The sequence below is a fragment of the Tauraco erythrolophus genome, chromosome 7 (genome assembly GCF_009769465.1).
Source record: "Tauraco erythrolophus isolate bTauEry1 chromosome 7, bTauEry1.pri, whole genome shotgun sequence".
Classification (NCBI taxonomy): Eukaryota; Metazoa; Chordata; class Aves; order Musophagiformes; family Musophagidae; genus Tauraco; species Tauraco erythrolophus.
In genome coordinates, this window is record NC_141471.1 from 64428782 (window position 1) to 64449370 (window position 20589).

Sequence of the window (20589 nt, forward strand, 5' to 3'; positions counted from 1 at the left end):
GTTAGCAGTAACATTAAGGCTCCAGCTCCTGGTCGGGTTAAGTCGCTGTCTCTTCACACCTTGCACTCCGAAGGAAGTCCTTGGCCATCTTTTCATTGACTTCGATCCACTTCAGCAGCGGCCTGGAGAAGTTTCTGCAAGAAGACTGAGTAGCAGAGCTGTGAGTTGTATCTACCATTGCACCCTTTTCCGACTGCACGCTTCTCTTCCACACGCGAGCTCCATGGCTTTCTGCTCCGCTCTTTTTTAAGGGGCGTGATAGAGCCGAAGCAGAAGGGCACGGAGAGGTTTTGCGCCATGCTGACACCTTGTGACTCACTGGAGGTGTACGTGTCCCTGCTCCGGCATAAACGGTGACGGCATCAGCTTAGCTCCTTTAGGATGGTTTTTGCTTTCCTCATCACTAGTAAGAGCCACACGGCATGTCCCAAGACACCTAGGCCTTCAGGGTCACGTCAAGCTGACTAACCAACCTCTGCTTGTTACTTCACATCCACTTGTGACCACTGGGGACCATCGCCTCTACCACGAAGCGGAACTGAAGCAGGAGGTTCAGATGCTGTAATGCTCTCTCGCCGAAAAGGAACAAAACCAACCTGCTCTGACTGATGCACGTGTCACGGAAAGTACAAGTAATACCAGCTGCATCTTTCAAACCACATGTGTGAAAAGCCTGTGTGAAATTATGCCCGGATTCTGCTGTGTCCGGACAGTAACGCTTCATCTTTCAGACGGGTGTAACTGCCTGAGCAACGCGATGCCACGTTGGGACACCACGTCGGGACACCACGTCTGGACCACATTTGATACGAGTCAAACTGCACGGCCGGGTGTCACATTCCAGCCATCTTCAGAAAGGTGTTGCAGTCCTGAAAGCAGAACTCCTCAGGCTGGCTCATCGTTTTTGCCTTCCAGAAGAATTCACTAGCTCAGGTCAAGCCTTACATGGGTACAACTACAGCAACTCCCAGGTCAGGGATCTCTCCATATGCCTCATTACATGGTGCTGGCATAGCCCTAAGCACTCTGAATCTCCACTGTCGGCAACAGCTCACTGCTCATGAGCATCCTTGAGCAAGGACCATGTTTTCTTCTCTACTGGGTACAGCTCTGACCACGCTGTCGCTACTCAGCTCATGAACAGGGAAACATAACTCTGGAGTGAGTCTATGAGTCTGACGCGGACACCACGCTACCTGTAGTAATGCTTCGTGGTATGACGCTCACTTTGCTGCCTATAATTACTGCCCTCGGGTTTTTCCACCAGCCATGCTGCATCTTGCTCCATCAGGCTCCCATGCTCTCCTATGCCCTTCATTTCAGATGAAATGCCACATATTAGCATCACTGGAGAGGAATTCAAAATTGCACATTATAGAATCACAGGATGGTTTGGGTTGGAAGAGACCTCAAAGACCATCCAGTTCCAACCCCTCTGCCATGGGCAGGGACACTCTCCACCACACCAGGTTGCCCAAAGCCTCATCCGACCTGGCCTTGAACACTTCCAGGGATGGGGCAGCCACAGCTTCTCTGCGCAAATGAATGCAGAGGAAGCAGAAATAGAGGAGGAAAAATGTTTTCCCTTATCTCCATGCACAGATTTTATTCCAAGAGAAAAACGGCTAAATATAGACACGTATACAGAGAGCAAAGAAGTGAAACTCCTGGTATAAACTCCATCACATGAGTAAAATCCTAGTTTTTACCAGAGTACCTACTTCCTCACTACTAATAAGCAGCACTCCTTTCCATACATATGAAAGCTGCAACAACCAACATAGAATTCTTACTTAAACCACTGAAAAAAATAGAGCTGTCTGTCAAAGCTACTAACTATTGTCCTGCAAATAAGAAAAAAAAATCATCAGAAAACAGTGATATACAAATTCCTGATGTGCCAGCCTGCCATGCGAAGCTATCGATCCCATTCAAGCTCACTGCATCAAACCCCAAACCAAACAAGTCTCGTGAAGCAACGGAAAATATAACTTCACACGTTCCATAAAGAAGTAAGATCTTGTATTACCTCAGGTGTCCTGGATGTGTTTAAACCTTAAACTTATTTTTATCTGTTTAATCACAATAAGCCACCACCACAGGGCGTGCTATTTTTGGAGACGGCGAACAGGACAGCGGAGCAAGTGAGTGACAACAAGTAGCAGGTTTTAATAAAACATGATCCTCCCGTACGACCGCCGGCTCGGCACCACGGATGCTATCGCTGCGCACGACAGCACGACACGGAGCGGTTTTCCTACCGGCTCGGCTTTCCACCTCCTTTAGCTCAACGGCTCCGAATAATGCAGGATCTGCCCCAACGGCTGCGCTGCGGAGGGCTGATGGGAACGGCTCCTCCGACAGCACCGCGCGGCAGTGGTTTACCCAGGGCTCTTGATTGGGTGCCCGGGCTGAATGAGTCCCATCCCATCGCACCAAAACTCTTGGCTTTGGATTGTTTTTCATCCCTCCCGTACGCAAGCCTGGGAACACCCTGCGCCTCGTGCTCTGCAAACACTTAGGGATGAATTCCTCGGCTGCTGGGAATTAGCAGAGCCGCGGTGATTCCCAACACACTTTAGCTCGTTTTTCGCTCTCAATCTAAGGGTGGCTGCACTCAACCTGGTTTAGCTTTCATACCCAGAGACTCAACAGGAATTTTCAGGAGCCCTCGCTGAGGTCAACCTTGCCCAGAGCAGGTAGGGGTTTGGGCTGCCCAGAGGCTGCGGGATCCGCCCCGGTATGATGCGAGCCACGTTTGACACACAGAGACACACATGGGCTGGGCAATGGACAAATAAACCACATTTTAACCAAAATTATGTGTTTACGTTCCTAAGAGCATCTGTAAGGGAAACAAAACAGACATATTTTACGTTTTACACAAAATTTCCACACGACAGAAGAACTACGCAAACGCTACCGCAGGCAGCCAAAACCCGAGGTCGGTACTGCTGGAAGATTGCGGGTGCCCATCGGGAAGGAGTAAGGAAGAGCGTGTGCTGCTTTGCTGGAGATGAGAAATCTGCTCCTGACTTGGACCCCATGGCATTTCCCTGCCCATGGCAGGGGGGCTGGAACTAGATGATCTTTGAGGTCCCTTCCAACCCAAACCATTCTGTGATTCTATGACTCTATGACTTAAGAAATATAGTAATACAAACCCATCCTGGCCATCAGTTTTACTTTCCAGCTTAGCGCCCAACAAACAGTGCTGTCAGACCCTGGCATTCAAAACTCATGAATCATGCCCTGGAGCATGACAAAAGCAGATTCAAAATCGAAACAAACTTAGAGCAATTCTGCATTTGCTTGGTTTTTTAGCCTCCAGACATCTCCAGCAGTATTTATTAAACCCCAAACGTAACAGAAATGAAACTTTCTCTTTTCCCTTTCGACTCTCGTGTTTCCATCGCACAAGGTTTGCTGCACCTCCCAACTAACAGTCAACCGCGACATGGGCAACACTTGAGCAAACTCAAAGTGTCCTACGGCTACAAGAGCAAGGTTAAAGCCCACCTGATGGCCCCATGGGCTGGCAGCTCCCGAAGCTCACAGGCAGTGAATGGGAGAGGGGGAGTGGGTCTGGACCATGCTGCAAAGCTCCAAGCCCGATGTTGGAGGTTGCTACTTGGGGACCTCCCGCCCTGCCAAAGGAGCATCCCATGCTCGTGCATCCAGCCCGGCATCAGCGATTTCTGCCGGCAGCTGGCACCAGCCTTTTGGACCTCACATGCTGGAAAAATGATATATTAGCTTTAGAAAAAAAAAACTATTTCTGGGGTACAGGAGGAAAAAGGGGAACAAGAGAGGATTCATAACCTCTATGACTTACTGATTTCAGAGTTTAAAAAAAAAAGCCAAGTAAGACTGGATTTCTCTATCGATTATACAATTATTCATCTTTTTAGAAGCTTTTCCAACACTGCACATAATGAGCAATTCATCAAAGCATATTAGGTGCCACAGAAGTTGCATTCAATATAAAGGGGTCATTAAGTTTCTTGTAATTGCACATTACTGAAGCTTTTGTTAGTTCTAAATCAAATCAATGAGATGTGCACGTATGCTCTTTAATTGACTTTATGTAATAATAGTGTGGCCCTAGTGACCATCCGGAATCCTCCAAAATGAGCCACTTCACACTGCTGTTCGTAAAAAAAAAACCAGCTCATGTGCAGCTGGGCATATCAAATAAAGCAAAGAAATAATGAATGGAAGAAAGAAAGAAGCACCTTGGGTCACACAGGAGTATTTGCTGAGTGCCCTTTTCTTTCCACGGCAGAGAATGGCCAAGAGGCTCAGCTCTTCTTCTACTCAACCAGCCTGAAAGTCTGATGGACTTCAGTAGGAGTAACACTGGCCTCAACACTAAAAGTGTCCTGGAGATGAGTTAAAACAGGGTGTAACTGATCTTCTTCTGAGCAAGGAGGTTTTTTTGTTGTTTTTTTTTTTTCAATGGACCCTACTTGCCCTATTATCATCACCATCATCACCACCTCTTTCCTTATAGCCCTTTTGATCAGCAAACCTCAAAGTGCATGCTAAACAGAAAAGATCAATGCTATTATTCACCTCACCTAGCAGAGAGGGCACGGAGGCAGGGACAGCCCAAGGATGCTGCTGTGTATACATTACGTGATGTGCCTATGTGCTGTTTTGGGGGGCAACTGCCGTTGGGCCACATTCCCACCTGGGCTGGGGTGAAGGCTGAGCTTCATTTGCCAACCCCTAATTCACAGGGGTTTTGCTCAGGCAGATGAAATGATGGCCATGAGATGACTCGGTGAGTGGCCACACACTGCTCCATGGAAGAGAAAGGCTGGGTGGGGCTAACTGAATTTTTAATGGGTTTGAAAAGGGAAAAGAAATCCACCTACTGGGGGCTGGGCTGGGAAAGGTCCTGCTAGCTGGGGGAAATCCTTAGGTGATGGAACGCAGCTGCTAATCTCCAGCAGTGGGCACAGAAGCAGGGCGAGCCCTGGCCATCTGCACTGGTGGCTGCAAACAGCCCGCAAGAAAAAATGATGCAGGCAAATGGTCATGCGATAAATTCGCTTTGTGGCATGACGACCTGGCCACCACCACCATACAAGCCGTAGGCAATGCCACAGGATTTTATTTTAACCACGGCAGCATCTGTTGCTGAACAACGCTGCAGCTCAAAAAGGAATGCACGTCCTCTCTGCCGTGGCTTCTTGGAGAAGAGCACTGGTCAATGACACTCTTGCCTTGGTTTTCCACCACCCTAACTACACTAGGGAAAGATCTTTTCGTGACAAATCTCCCACCCAGTTTGGCTGGGCAGGTTTGATCCGACGACTGATTTAGTGGAGCCACACTGGGCCACAGCGCGGAAACCACCGGCTGGGTGTTACGAGATGCTCTCCCCAGCACAGAAGACGTAGCTGTGAAAACCAGACAGCTGCTGGACTCCAGTACTCCTCGGATGCTAAAACCACCTATAGCGAGCGTCTCAAATAGAGCAGCTGGAAGAATACTCTTATTTGTACACGGTCCCGGTGCGGCAGAGCTGCAAACACGGCAGAATGTCTTTTCCTCTTTTCCTCTCTCCCACATGCTGTGTTAAGCTGCAGAACGGCTCCGTAGGCCGGACTGACAGAGCAATGTCAACAGAAAAAACACCAGCTACAGCTGCAAGAATTCAGTAGGAGTCACAGCCAAGCTCCCAGGGAAGAAGAACCCTTCCTTCTTGCAGCTCCATGCTTGACACAAGAAGCTCAGCGCTCTCCACTAGAGAGGAAATTCATCCTGCCCCAAGAACGACGCGCGGCAAACGTGCGGCCGGCACTAGAGAACTCGGAAAAAGGCACTTGAGAAACACGAGTGAACAACGCTCATCCCTCAAGCACGCTTAAGGACCTGAAATTTTATTCAAAATGTTTGCGTTACGCTTTCCAAACAAGGCCTCGCAACGTGCGACAGACTTCTTTTCTGCCTCTTTTTTGAGTGCTTGGACTCCAGAAGCCTCGCTTCTCGAGAGCTGGGAAATGACAGGGTGCTTCCACGGCCCAGGCTGTGATCTGGCAGCACATCCAAACTCCAGTAGGAATTTGGCCTGCGCTTGGAGAGGTGCTCCAGGCAACAAAATGAGTGGAAGAACTTTAACAGTAATTCAAGAGTAGCTTTAAAAGAAAATTTATTAACGCTACGATGAAGAAAACTGGCTGCTTACACCAGATTCAGTCAGGTCAAGGCAGCCAATTCAGATCAGGAGGTGAAGGCACGGAGCCTAACACAGCGGCTTTGGAAAATCCTCCCAACCACCCATGGCTGGGAGGGACAGGCGGCTCCCCAGGGAGTTCGGCCAGCTCACGCAGACCCCAGGATCTAGCTGTGGGCATGCGGATGGGCAACATCTGGCTCAGTCTTCAGAAGCATCCTTGTGACAGGAGCAACCCAGCAAGGGTCGGCTCTTGTGGAAGACCCTGTGAACCCAACGCTCTTCAGGCTGGGGCCTTCAGGACGTAAAGGACATTTCATTGATGCGATGAAAGGAAAGAAGTTCAGTGCGACACAGGTTTTGGTGAAAGGCTGCTCAGGCTGATTGTTGTTTGCTCCACACAACAGCCTTTGGCGTGCACCACACCTTCGGTGAAACACAGCTACATGAAACAAATTATTATCTCCAGTAGCTTCCGTCTACACGCATTGCTGAAATACTTTCATTCCAAACTGTTTTCAGAGGAAACACTATAAAGAATGGAAACCTGGCAATTAATGGGATGGAAACCTCTGTTTCCATTTTACAGAATAGGAAAAAAAAAAAAAAAAAGAGAGAATTAGAAAAAGAATACCCAGCATTAACTGCTAAGCAGGGAGATGAAAGATAAGCAGAGGCCAGCGACTGGGCTGCATGCATTGACCTGCCTTTGGAAGCGGTTCCGAAGGGTGGGTCAGACCCGTATTTGCCGTTCTCATTCGAAACCACATAAACACCTAGAGTTAGGAGCTGGGTTTTGACAGATGAAAGTTCTATTTTCTTCCAAACTCACAAAATAAATACCTTGAAATTTTTTTTTCAAAGTACGGACGAAAGGCTCTTCTGGTCAAGACACAGAGCAAATATTTACAGGTGCTGGGGAGACACCATTTCCTCCCTTTAGGCTTCAACCTAGTGTCTGTCACATAATTTTATCCATTCAATGATATTTTTTTTCCAGACATCTGCCAAGAGGAAATAACTTTGCTGTATTGGGAGTCTGGGAATCCTAGAAAACAATCTTAAATCCATAAAATAATTGAAGTGCAGTTTTACTGAGCTGTTCAGTTCGATTCTGATTTTTATTACAATGTCAACAAGAGTTTAATTTGTTTTAAAGTTTAGGTTCTTAAATCTGAGTGATATACGGTAGTTTACAGCTTGCTGGCAACAGCTACCGTGGAAAAAAAAAAAATGGAAAGTGCATATAAAGGCGGTTCTAAGTTTGACATTGTGAAAGCGGGGAGCGGTGCCAAGAGCAGCAAACAGCATGGCTTTCCCAATCCTGGCTGGCTGCAGGGACTGCTTGCTATTGACATCAGTCGCTATGGGATACATTTCCCTGCTCTAACAAATCTCATCTGGAGCCTGTAATTAAAAAAGAAACGTCTCAAAGTGTCATTTCTTTCCCTAAAACATTTGCAGATGTTAACTAGATCGCCGATGGTGCGAGATGTCCGTGGGCGGACGTCTTCCTCCTTATCTGCTGTGTCAAAGAGGAAGATTTCTTTATTAAAACCAGTTCTAAAGGTTGTATCTTTTCCGTGTATGTCTTGGTGTACGGGGGTGGCGGGGCCTTTTTTGCTAAACCGCTCGCCGAACTGAAAGGATGGGAGGTGTTTGTCTTGGTCGTTTCTTCTTGCTTTTCTTTTAGAAGTCGTCTCCAGAGTCGACTCTGATCGAGATATTTGACTCTGATCTGGATATTTGAAAGGGACTCAAAGCGGCTAAAAACGCCTGCGCTTAGCAGATTGCGAAGTATCCTGCCTGAGCTGTAAAATTATTATAATAATAATAATAGCAGTCGTAATAATAATAATTGTAGTAGTGATGCAAGTTTCTTGCTCCAGTGAGTTTCCACCAGTGCCTTTGGCCAACACTCTTTGCTACACGCTGCTCAAAGCATTTTTGGGAGCGCGCCGGACGAGCGGGGAAGTCGATCCGCTTTTAGGTGCACACCAGGCACCAGAGGGGAAAGTGTAAAAAGGGGATGAGCTTTTAGCAGCGCGTGTCCCCGGTATCCTGCGGGAAGAGGTGGCTGAAACTCTCCTTCCCGACACACGCAGACCCGGCAAAGTTGGGTTTTTGGGCCTTCTCCCCCACCAACACCCCTCTGCTACCTTTTCTTTTTTTTTGTTTTTTTTTTTTTTTGCAACCAGCTTTGATTGGAGCCAGAGCCTGGGGTAAATCAGAGGAATTTCTAGATTCTTCTGAGCGCCGCGAGCTCTCGCTCTTTTCCGGTACCTACTTCCTGCCATATCTAAAATAACAGCAGCTGCAGGGGCCTGATAGAGAAGAGCTCCAGGGGACAAATTCTCACAAATGGGATGGGAAAGAAAAAGAAAAAAAAAAAAAAAAAAGACAGTTATTAGGGAACTGATAACACACAGAGCCAGCATCAGATTCGTTGTTGGAGTCGATAGCACCGTAGGCTGTGGATGTTGTCAGAAGAAAACAAACCCTGTAAAATGGTCATGGGAATGATAAGTCTCCACGTTCGCTGGGATAACAGAGGTAGCTTTACAGCGCTTGTCCTATTGTGTGGAGTATCGTGCCTCGATTAGCTAATGTCTCCGAGGGCCAGATAAGAGAGGATGAATGTTTGGTCCTAAAAGCTTTCATGCCTTCTCTTTGTCATGGCTATCTACGGAGAGCTGCAACAGAAAGCTTTGCACACAGCAAGAAGGCCCCTCACTTCAGGGAAAAACATTACAGAAAACGGAAAATTGTTGGGATTATCCCGTTTTCCATGGAGAACGCATGGCGCAGTGTTGTCATCATCTCCTTACAGACCACACGAAAGAGTGCAGCAACTCAAGAGACCTCCAAAATGGCACATGGGGACCTTACATACCTGTACAGCAATGACTCAGGGAGAGAAATTTCTCTTTCCCACTGGCATCAAGGGGGATGGAAACAAAACCAGCACAAACATTGCTTTAAATATCAGCACACCCAAACAACCAAAGCAAGCGGTCTTACAGTACCTCAAGGGGGCCTACAAGAAAGATGGGGAGAAGCTGTTCAGGAGGGCCTGTTGTGATAGGACAAGGGGTAATGGTTTTAAAATAGAGGGAGGTAGATTCAGATTGGATATTAGGAAAAAATTTTTCACCATGAGAGTTGTAGAACACTGGAACAGGTTGCCCAGAGAGGTGGTGGATGCTCCATCCCTGGAGATGTTCAAGGCCAGGTTGGACGAGGCCCTGAGCAACCTGATCTAGTTGGAGATATCCCTGTTCCTTGCAGGGGGGTTGGACTAGATGACCTTTGAAGGTTCCTTCCAGCCCTAAACATTCTATGATTCTATGATTCTATTCTAAGAGTTCTCAAAACCCTCTAAGTCAGTCACACTACGTGTACAATACAGACAGTACTTCAGATTATTGCATGTGCCATTAACCTTGACATATTAATGTAATATAATCTTTTACAGTGACTTTGGGAACTATAACTTGTGTCTGCGTCAACTTTTGGGCCCTTAAATTTTCACCCAGAATTAGAGATTTTCATGTTTTGTTTTGGTTTTTTTTCAACATAGAGCTTTTTTTAAGAGCATTAAGTGATAGGTTCTCATGGCTCTAAGTTGGAGCCTGATCCAAAGAGCACAGAAGACAACACAAGAACTCCTAATCATGTCAATGGGCTTGGCATCAAGTCCTTATTAAACACAGGCAGATATGTAAAGGTGGTCTACAAATGCACAAGGTACAGGTCTGATGGCTCGGCAGGAAAGAATCAGTCACTGCATTGTAAACGCCCTATTTTGCTCGTTATTCCCTAAAGACTATTTGAAATGTTTTAAAGTTGATACGCAAAAAGAGGCAAGTAGATTTGTTCTCTTATCTTGCCTGAATTTTGAAGCATACACGATTCCCCTGAAGTCAGCAGTCTTACTTCTGATTCCTACCACCCAAAGAGGACAACCACATTTCGGTGTTTACTTCAGTGTGTTGGCTTTAATGCCCATGCCTGCGCCTACGGTTTGATCCTAGAGCCCTACCCGCTTTCTAGGGAATAGTGGAAGACCATACACGGGGTTTTAGTAGCATGTGGTTTTTCTGTTCTGGATGCTAAACTATTTCTCCAGGCCTAAAAATCCTCAATTTGCTTGAGTATACAGCTCAGCTGCCCATTTTTAATTGTTAAAACAAGATGACGTTAAGCTACTTGGTTCTTCTCATGCCCACAAGACCCTCCTTAAAACACATCTTTGGTTTCATGCTCAGGTAATAATGACTAGAGTTACACAGTGGCCAAGTTTAGACAGACTAGACAATATCCTAGCCTAAACTCATAAAACCTGATCTAGTTAAAATAATTTTTTTACCAAAAAAAAAAATCACCCTTGACAATATAAAGAAATCAAGTTTGTATTTCTGCAAAAGTAGGAGCAGTCAGAAAATACGAGGTATTGGCTAATCCCGTTTTAAGCACTGTTATGGCTGTGCTGTATGACGTACGCTTATAGAGCAGTACCTTTATGGTAAACTGGTCAAGGAGTTTGGGAGCAGGATTAATGAACTTTCCTTTCACACTAGACTAGATCAGATCACAGGAGGAGATCAATCTCTTGCAACTCTCAGCTTTTGTTCGAGAAAGGGGAGCATGGTGAAGGTCAGAGACAGACCAAAGAGCAGCGCTGCAATTATTTACTGACATGAGACTGGAAAGAATATCACGTAGCTACATGGAGCACAACTTGGACTTTAGACACATAGGAAAGAATGGTTCGTTTTATGCCACTAATCATAGCCAAGGATTAAGATATTTTGGAAAAACCCTATTATTTCTCATTCCACAAACCAGGATTTCATTACTGGTAAATCATGAAGTTTATGAAGTCCATTCATACAATTAATTTCCTTTCCTGATTTCCATTGGCATGTGAGATACAGATACATAAAACGAACTAAAGTCTGTAAAGGAAAATAAAAAGAGACACAGAAATGTCTGTTTGCACTTAAAAGTGGGGTAATCTCAAGTAAGGATGTAGCTAGAAGAATTGTCCCTGCAGCTGGTACATTCATTCTTAAATAAACGTGTTTAGGGTCTGAACAGGTAGAAATCAGTGCAGCTGCACGACATCTAGATGGATCTATGCTGACTTACTCTAGTTGTCTCTATCAAGAATAACCAAAAGAACGTTCTCCCACTCTAAGATTTTCATTTTGCAGCAGCAATGTAAAATCCAGATGTCTTTTCCGCGTTATGAGACATATTCCTACTTAGACATCTTAAAGAAGAATTCCTGCAATTGTTTTAGCCTGTCAAGGTGTGGGGGTTTCCCCCTGCAACGGTGCTTCCCCTCAACGAAAGCTTTTCATGTGAAATTTAAATCTGTCTTCAGACAACTTTCTCAACACCACCACTTTTCAGAAAACGGGCACAGGGAGGCGGTGGCTGGCATCGCTCCGGGGACCACGGCACCACAAAAAGCACGATGCAGCCTCATCTGGCATCACGAGCATCTGCCAGCTCCTCCCTGAAACCAGGTCTTAATTGACAGCAGAGAAATTACGCTGGTCGTTGCAGAAATCTAGATTTCATCATCAAAGAAAGATAAATATCGCCACTGAAACATCAGGTACACGGCTGGCTGATGTCTAGCTGGCTGACCAAAGATCTTTGGGGTCACAACTCACACCATCAGACACAGGCAGTCCTGTCTCCTACCACCTTCTTGACTAACACAATAAAAGACAACAAATTGGACTCAGAGTTCAAAAGCATTTTTCCCTTCTGAATATTCCCCTAACGATGAAAGAAATGGTTCGTCCATTTGTAGATCTCCTGGAACGAAATCTGGCATCTCCACCAAGAGTCGCTCGCTTTTCATACTCTTCTCTGTGCTTGAATCCGAAATATTCTTTATAATAATAAAGCCTACAGCCCAGTTAGCTAATTGTACTGTTATCCAAGGGCAGAGCCTGTTCCAGCAAACCAGTTCACTGGGGCAGGTAGTGTGCAGCACCCAGCAAGGCAGAGACCCTGGTACTGGATCCATCCAAGTAACAAAAAAACGCATTTGTTTTTGCTGCTTCTCTGGTTTAAGATGGTGACATTCCCCATAACAAAATTCAGCAGTAGGGAAGGGTTTAGAGAGGAGTTTTCTCTTTCAGTTGAGCAGATTTTTTTTTTTTTTTTAAATGTATCCGAGTGATTTTAGTCTGGAAACACTTAGGAATTTTTGATGAGACACCATTCGGTCCAGGTGCTTCTCCCAAGCTAATATTAAATATAGCTTTGGAAACTTCCAACAGATGTTCTAATTTTTTCTAGTTCAAATTTTTTTTTTGCTACTACTCTGCCTATATTTAAATAGCTGACTCTAATTGATTCTTTAATAAAGTGATTCATAATGTGTTGTGAATCTTCTGCTAATTTACTTGCAACTCTGTTATTATTCCCCCTGATTTAACACATCCTGTTTTAGGACATCCATCGAAGTCGATGGAAAAAATTTTCATGGCGTTTGGATCATATCCTAAATGTAATTTGAATGCCATCTTTCAACAGTTGCAAAGTAAGGGGATTTCCTGTTTTATTCTTCAGTCGTATAACCTTAAAAATGGGCTTTTACAAATCCTCCTCTGCCTCGTCAAAGGCTGATCGCTTCTACTCCTCCCAGCAATACTTTTTACGGATAATTTCTAATCGGGGAAAAGCCAATGGATACTATTTTCGGATTTTTCTCGTTTTTATTGAATGCCCTGTTACACTGCAAGAGAAGTCTCAAAACTGATACGAAAATCTCTCACTAAGTTCAGGTGTTTTCTCAAAGAGCACTTCCCAACCCCTTCTTTTCTACCCTATTTCTGAGGGGTTTGGGGGCTCTCTACAGGAGCTCCCTCCACCCAGTGGTAGCACTGAAGCCCTTTCCTCGCTCCCTAGAAAATTTGGCAACAGAGCATGGAAATAACTCCCAGGGGTTGGTTGAGGGTCCTGCCCCCGTGGAGCTGGAGCCGGGCCACCGAAACCTCCCACCTCCACGCAGTGCAGCCAACTCACTGCAGAGCAGTGCTCCTCTGAGCTTACTACTCAGATACACATTCTCCTCAGATATATATATAAAAGTTTAATGAGCACATTGCTCGTTTCATCATCTCCTCTCATTTTTCTCCATACTTAAATTATTTTGGGGCAAAGTGAGGCATTCTTTACATACACTTTTCCACGGCAGACAAATCCTGGGCTATTACTACTCATTTGTACCATTTCAGTTTTAGACAAACTCCTCTCTCTCACACCCACGCTCACCCTTTCCCCTCTTCTTCCAAAATTCATCTTTGCTCATCTTTTTTTTTTTTTTTTTTAATGGGGATGTTATATTTAACCTTCCTCTCATTTCTCTTTTTCTCAAGCCTTCTTTCACTCTAGTTACACCACCAGGTAGTTTCGTAGCCATACTCTAAGTCTGAAACCTTAGAATGCTTGCTAACCATGCTACCACGTCAGGAGAAACCTTCTATCATGCAGACCTGACTCTGCCAGCAAGTATGCACCAACTCAGCTGAGGGTTGTAGCTATCTCTGGACTTGTAAAGTGGCTACTAAAATAGTGCAAGAAGATGCTTTCACATCACCACTTCCTTCCGGCAAACCTTTCCTTGACTTCAGCACTGCTGGTTCCTCTTTAGCACTCGAGTTTACCACTGAAATAGTGTGAAGTAGCTGGGATACTGGATTGCAGAAAGGTCAGTCTAAGCCCTCTGCAAAGGAGATGGTCACCTTTATCTCTACAGTTCTGGCTACGGGCCCAATATAGGGCGGACGCCTGCAGTTTGTCTGGCAACAATGGAGGTTTGCAGGTTCCCAGCAAGTGGTGGTCGGACACGGTACGTTCCATTGTGAGTCTATGGTTTAAACAGACTGTAGTGGTGCTTGTCTGGCCTGTAAAGGTCCAGCCTGGCTTTCTGGAAACAGTAGTAGAATTCCTGGAAAGTTCTCTGAAGCAGTCACTGCTGCCATGTTTGCTGATGCTGAACCATCCCTGTGGTTGAAGGTACTTTCTGCCCTGGAATCAGTTTTGTTTCTTTTTCTTTTGGAATGAGGTCTTTCCTCATCCTAACATACTCTGTGTGTGGAACAAAAAATAAGCAAAAATCCATGAGGACTCTTTCAAAGTTACCTAGGAACTCAAGGACTGGAGCAGAGCAGCCATCTCCATCACGGTGGCCCTTCCAGGGCCCTCTTTCAAAGAGACCTGGTGGAGTGCCTGGGTGAGGAACATCTAGCCAGAGCTTGTACTCCTTTTATCTTTCTGCAAAACCCGAATTTACGTTGCATCGATCCCAGCAACTTCAAGAAGTTCTCGCCTTTGACTGCTAGGGCCCAAGGGACAGCGCCACATCGTCTCGCACGACGGTTAACAGTTAATGACTCGGAGAATTTTCTCAGAAGAAAAAAAAACAACCAAACAAGAGTGTGCATAATTGAAAAAAAAAACAGTTTCTCTGCTAACCTCTTTCTACATGACAATTTCACACATTGTCATTTTAGATTGAGAAGAACATTTGAACCTCCCAGTACTACTGACCCAGAGACAAATTACTGTAAGGAGACAGTGTCTAGAGAAGTTGTTTAACGGCTCATGCAGATGCTCTGATGTGAAAGCCCTCAAATGAATGGCTGAGTCCAAGTGCAGCCTGGAGCACGGTGGAACACAGAGCTATCATAGGGGAAAAAAAAGTCCACTAATAGCAAAGAGATCATCTTTACCAGTTGCTTCAGTCTTCCAAAAGAATAGCTGGAGAGCAAAAGCTCAGATGCCTGAGAAACATGAATGCAGCAGCATGGAGCCAGACTTCAGAGCTGTAACAAGCATTTCAGTTCAGAAACTAACTGTGCACAATAGAAGGTCCACAAGACGGGCTTCTCCACCTGACCTCATGGTTCTAAAAGGTTTTACTCAACGGGCACCTGCAGGATTTTCAGAGAAGCCAGTCAGGAATAGAAGAGACTTACATCACTCTTGCCCATCACAACTTCAAAGAAGCAGAGGAATTAGCATACTAAGTCTTACAGCTCATTACATACATGTCTGTGTATGTGCACACACACATATATGCACACACACTATGTGTGCACACTTTGTGCACTTGTGCACTTCTTGTGCACACTTTACGTGTGTGTGCATTTGCATATACAGGATAGAAATAAAAGTTAAAATATATAGCCTTCAGGTTTTTATTTCTCTTGTGACCCTAAACAGCATTTTTTCTACTTCTTCAGTAATTTGCAGAAGATTTTGCTTATGAGGTGGCAACAAAACATCTATTTTCCCTGAAGCACTAGAAAAAGAACTGGCTGCTGCTCCCAGGGCATCAAAATTGATTTGTAATATCTCCTGCAATACCTATTCTGCGACACCAAAGATATCACACGAGTTATGAAATGGAACAAATCTTCAGCCCGAGCTCCCACAGAAATCTAACATCAGGAGCAATCTGGACAGCAGAGACATGAAGAGTCAAATCTAATCTTCTGCACTCTCAAATGGCTGCAGAAGGGCCAAAATTAAGGAGAAAAATCATGCTTTGGTTGTGCAAAGGCAAGGCAAGTGAGGAATGTTCTTGTGCCTACGTGATGCTTGGATAACACGAGCTTGGATAACTATGTAAGGACCAAATAACCTAATCCACTAGTTATGGACTTTGATAGCCCGTAGTGTTGCTTTTCAAGACTGTTCAGTGCTGATATTGCAATGCATGTGCTCAGGGACAACACAGTTCGGGAATTTTGACACACTTGCAGCAGCATCTCACTTTGGTTTCCGATACATGTCTTGCAGTAGGCTTCAGAGTGTGCAAAATTGTGTTTAGGGACCCTGACAGGGCAGGGTGAATGGTTGGACTCGATGATCTTGAAGGTCTCTTCCAACCAGACGATTCTATGATTCTATGAAAATGTAGAAGACCTTTGGACAAAGCCAAGCCTGTGAAGCAGGCAGAGGGCTGGTCCAGCTCCCTGGTTTGTAGACAAACCAACGAGGAACAGGACCACGGTTTTCCTACTGTATTTCTTACTCACTGATCGTTTCCAGGTATTTGCAATGTCCAGACTTTGCGGGCTTCCTCCGTGACAGAGGAGGAGGGGAACGTTTTGAGGGTCTGCTTTTTTTCCTAAGCTTCCTCCCAGCCTGGAGATAAGCCTGTAGCGGAAAGCCTGTGCCCCCTTTGGTTGCAATCAGCACTAGAGGAGGAAAGACCAGGAGCCAGGTTATCAAGCAGCCTGCTCTCGACAGCGACGGTCAAGCCGCTATCAGGCCCATGACCGAGCCCCCACGTTGTCCGGCAGGCGCAGACGACACAATCGACGGTGCCGCGCAGAGATCTGCGAGGAAAGCCTCCCTCTCTGCCCGTCTATCAGCCACCAGATTTCCATGAATGCAGCTATTATGCCTTCAAACTACCAGCCACACGCTTGGTCCCGTTCCCGAGGAACCCGAAGGGAACGGCGGTGTTGACTCAAGCGGGAGCCCTTCGCCACACGGCCATCCAGCCAGGCTACGGCTGGCGAGCGCTCAGCCAAGAGCGCCGTACGTGAAGTCGGGGAGTTTGCTCATGGGAGCACTTCCCCCGCCACGTACGTGTCTGCCGGGCCCAGCTGGCAGCTTGCTTCAGCCCAAGGGTCTGCCCGACCTTCTGCTCCCTGGAGAAGAGGGGGTCCTTCTACGACAGCGTCCCCAGAAGTGTTTTGGCAGGACGGATTCGGGACGCGAAGAGCGCGGAGGCCATACAGGAGCCACGAGGCCACACCTGACGGGCTAACGCCGCACGGCTCAGCAGAAACGTTGCAAACAAACGACGTATTCCTAAAGCGAACCGCGTCGGAACAAAGCTTTCTCATGGAGCTCGCGCTGCTGCAAGCCACATATTTTCCTTGGCGCTCCTCCAGGCTTAAAAGCAGATGTAAATGTTACCGAGGCTCAGATGCAGCAACTTCTTCTCCCCCGATCGCCAAGTAAAACTTACAGAAAATAACCCACAAAACCTTTACCATTACAAACAGCAACGCCAACAACCACTGCTATGGAAATCGGAGAAAGAATCAGGCACGGGAGCGAGAAGCACCTTCTTCCCCAGCTCCCCAGCCACGAGCAGGGCTGCGGCGTGGAGCTGGCTCCAAGCTGAGAAGTTGGGGGGCAAGGTGGCTTCAGCCGAGCGCTGGACGACTCAAAGTGTTGCAGGCGAAGGCGCGCACGCAGATGCGCGCCGAGCAAACGCTGGGTTCGCAACGCTAGAAATACCCTCGAGTACCGAAACATTGGGAAACACTGCCTGCTGATTCCTGCAGCTTCCCCGTCTCTTGGCCAGCCTCCTGCTCCCTCTGCCAGCGTCTGCCATCGCTGAAGGAGGGTGGAGGCACTCAGGACTTCTCCGAAGGGATGGGACACTTCCTTGAAAGCCTGAGACTCAAGGACCTCAAGGACTCTTTCAACAGGCTGAAAGAGTTGGGGCTGTTCAGCCTGGAGAAGAGGAGGCTCCGGGGTGACCTTATAGCGGTCTTCCAGTACCTCAAGGGGGCCTACAAGAAAGATGGGGAGAGGCTGTTCAGGAGGGCCTGTTGTGATAGGACAAGGGGTAATGGTTTTAAAATAGAGGGAGGTAGATTCAGATGGGATATTAGGAAAAAATTTTTTACCATGAGAGTTGTAGAACACTGGAACAGGTTGCCCAGAGAGGTGGTGGATGCTCCATCCCTGGAGACGTTCAAGGCCAGGTTGGACGAGGCCCTGAGCAACCTGATCTAGTTGGAGATACGCCTGTTCCTTGCAGGGGGGTTGGACTAGATGACCTTTGAAGGTCCCTTCCAGCCCTAACCATTCTATGATTCTATGACCTCCCTGGAAATCTAAGTGTGGACGTTAGAAGGAAGCAAAGTTCACTGCTAGACTTCGCAGCGCACTGCAGCTGAGAGGTGGGCAGGTCTGCTCTGCCCGGAGAAAACCAGGAGTGCCACCTAGTCTGATCCGCTGCTCTTCTGGGGGCTTTCTTCTGGTGGGCCTCCAGGGGAGACCCAGCTCAGCAAACCCGTTAGAAACAGCAAACGCCGCTCCCGCGGGCGAGCTGCTCCGTGTAACGGGATACCCCTCCGACCCAGACGCGCACGTCCTCCGAAGGTCTGACTCGAAGGCGTTACTCCAGTCCTCCCTCACCCTCAACCCAAGCCCCGAATGTTAACGACTCAGCACGTTTTATCACAGTAGCATGTACACTTTCAATCATCGTTAGAGACAAGGAGGGTCTAGGCTCAGGCACCGCGCCAGATGAAGTCAAATTTTCCATGAGGAAAGCTATTTTGTTTTCTCCCCAAGCTGCGAGGCTTGGCCAAGAGGGAGGGAGGGGAAGGCTGGCCCAAGCCAGACTCAAGTGTAGACGGTGTTCCTGGACTTTGCAGACTACCTGCGTGTTGTTCGAGTGACATCTGGACTACTGGAAATCACCGAGCGCGCTCGGGAGTTTTCAAAGGCATAATTGTGGCAGCAGCAGACTAAACTTAATGCCTCGAGAGCCAATGGCTTTAATCATGAAGCTGAGGTGTGCGAAAAAGGATACATTTCAGCAAAAGAATAATTCTGTCTGCTACGGTTCCTGTTCAAATAAACTATATCACCAAACCACGTGCGTTTGAAGAATACGGAGGAGTGAAAAAAAGGAACATATGGTTTCGAGGCAAAAAAAACTTTCATATATACTGTACGGGAGATATATGGACTTGTCAGACATCTAACAGTTCAACACTGTAAGCAATTCATGGGAATGACATTAGCAATAGCTCATATTACATCCAGGAGTTACAGCTTTTACTGCAAAAGTTATTTTTAAAAGAGCCATGTTTAAAATGAAATGGCTGGCAGGGCTGTGGCTTTCAGTAACACTTTACCTGTGGTTTTGCCACTTTTACGTACTTATTGGGGCTTAATGCTCCCAATTTACCTTTTCAGAGTAAAATAAAAGTCGCAATGAGTGCATTCATTGGCACGGTGCTATAAAACTCGCAGCTGTGCAAAGACAATCACCAGAACAAAAGCCTCCTTGTTTTAAAAAAGATGATGATGTGGTTCTGATACTTTCTGTTAGCCACATATCTAAACATCAGATACCTTCATTTATGGCCTATGTATTTTCATCTTTACTACTCACAGATTTATAGATCCAATCAAGTTGAGATCGGGATTGAGACTTTTATGAAAGCATCCATGTGAGGAGGAGGAGGAGGCTGAATTAATATACAGAATTTCAGACAAGAGATCTGTCTTTCAGATATTGTTATTCCAGTTCTGGCTCCTATACAGGAATCGGGGCATTCTGGAGAACAGTTTTTTCAATGGCAGGTGGAACCCTGGCCCCACCGCTGGCAACGGGAGCGTGGCTGGGACCGCATCTCAAAAGCTGAGATCAGAATCCAGGCAGAGCTAGAAGCAGCCAAGATCTTCTTCAGCTTCAATACTCAAGCATAGCTTGATTAAAGAATCCTCCAGGATGCTGCTTTGCTTTCAATTAAAAACTGCTTTTGTAAAGTCCTGTGTATTAATACCAGAAAAGTGATCACAGCAGGTACGACGTGCCTCGAAATCTGCTGAGCACATCAGTCACGCATTTTTTCCTGTTGGTACCAATGTGTTTCCCCCTCGTTTTTTTGAAATAGCTTCATTTTCATCTGTAATGAAAACTACTTTCTTTGATGTTGCTAACGGCAGGAAATAATTTCACAACCGAGTGTCATTCTGCTGCAGGTAAAAAATGTAATGGCTTGTGGGAGTGCCAGTTACAGCCTGAAAAATGTTTCTTGGCATTAGCATGCCTAATTGAAGTCTCTCCATCCTGGTGAAATAAAAGATTCGGAGCTCAGTTCTGTGTTCCACCCAGGCTACATTACAGGAAAGGGAAACAGGGATAAGGGAGGTGATTTCAAGTCACCTTTAGCATCTCCTGTTGTGAGCCTGGCCGGTTCCCAGCTGCCTGAACATCCCGAGAGCAGTGGGAACTTACACTCCACTGCCTCTGGTTTGAGGTTTCTTCCACCGTTAAGGAAAACAGTTAAAAATTGGAAAAACGACTGAGCTGCCCCGGTCAACAGAAAAGAAGCAGGATTAGTTCAAGAGCAGACCAGCACAGCTTTTAACCCAAGTCCTAGTTAGAGGGTTGGAGAGAGGAGCATGTTCGAAAGCGAGATATAAATTAGGGAAATTTTCACATGACTGGTTCAAGGCACCAGGAAGAGTTCCCATCAGCTTGTAGCATCCCCAAACTGGTCACCTCTTTGGGCAATGCTAATTCCACTTCACGCCTCGAAGGGCTGTACGGCACATTAGACTCATCGATCCCCAAATAAAATGGTTCCTCTTAAAAGCAATTACTG

General features: G+C 46.3%; 1 protein-coding gene across 1 annotated transcript in view; it reads right to left on the minus strand.

Annotated features, from left to right (window-relative positions):
• Nucleotides 1–1192: 1192 nt before the first annotated feature.
• The window catches only part of NFATC1 (nuclear factor of activated T cells 1), a 108506-nt gene continuing 89109 nt past the window's right edge, over nt 1193–20589 (minus strand). Inside the window, exon 10 of the mRNA XM_086615182.1 lies at nt 1193–1347. Within this exon, the coding sequence (XP_086471308.1) occupies nt 1193–1347 (155 nt within the window). The remainder of the gene's footprint in view (nt 1348–20589) is intronic.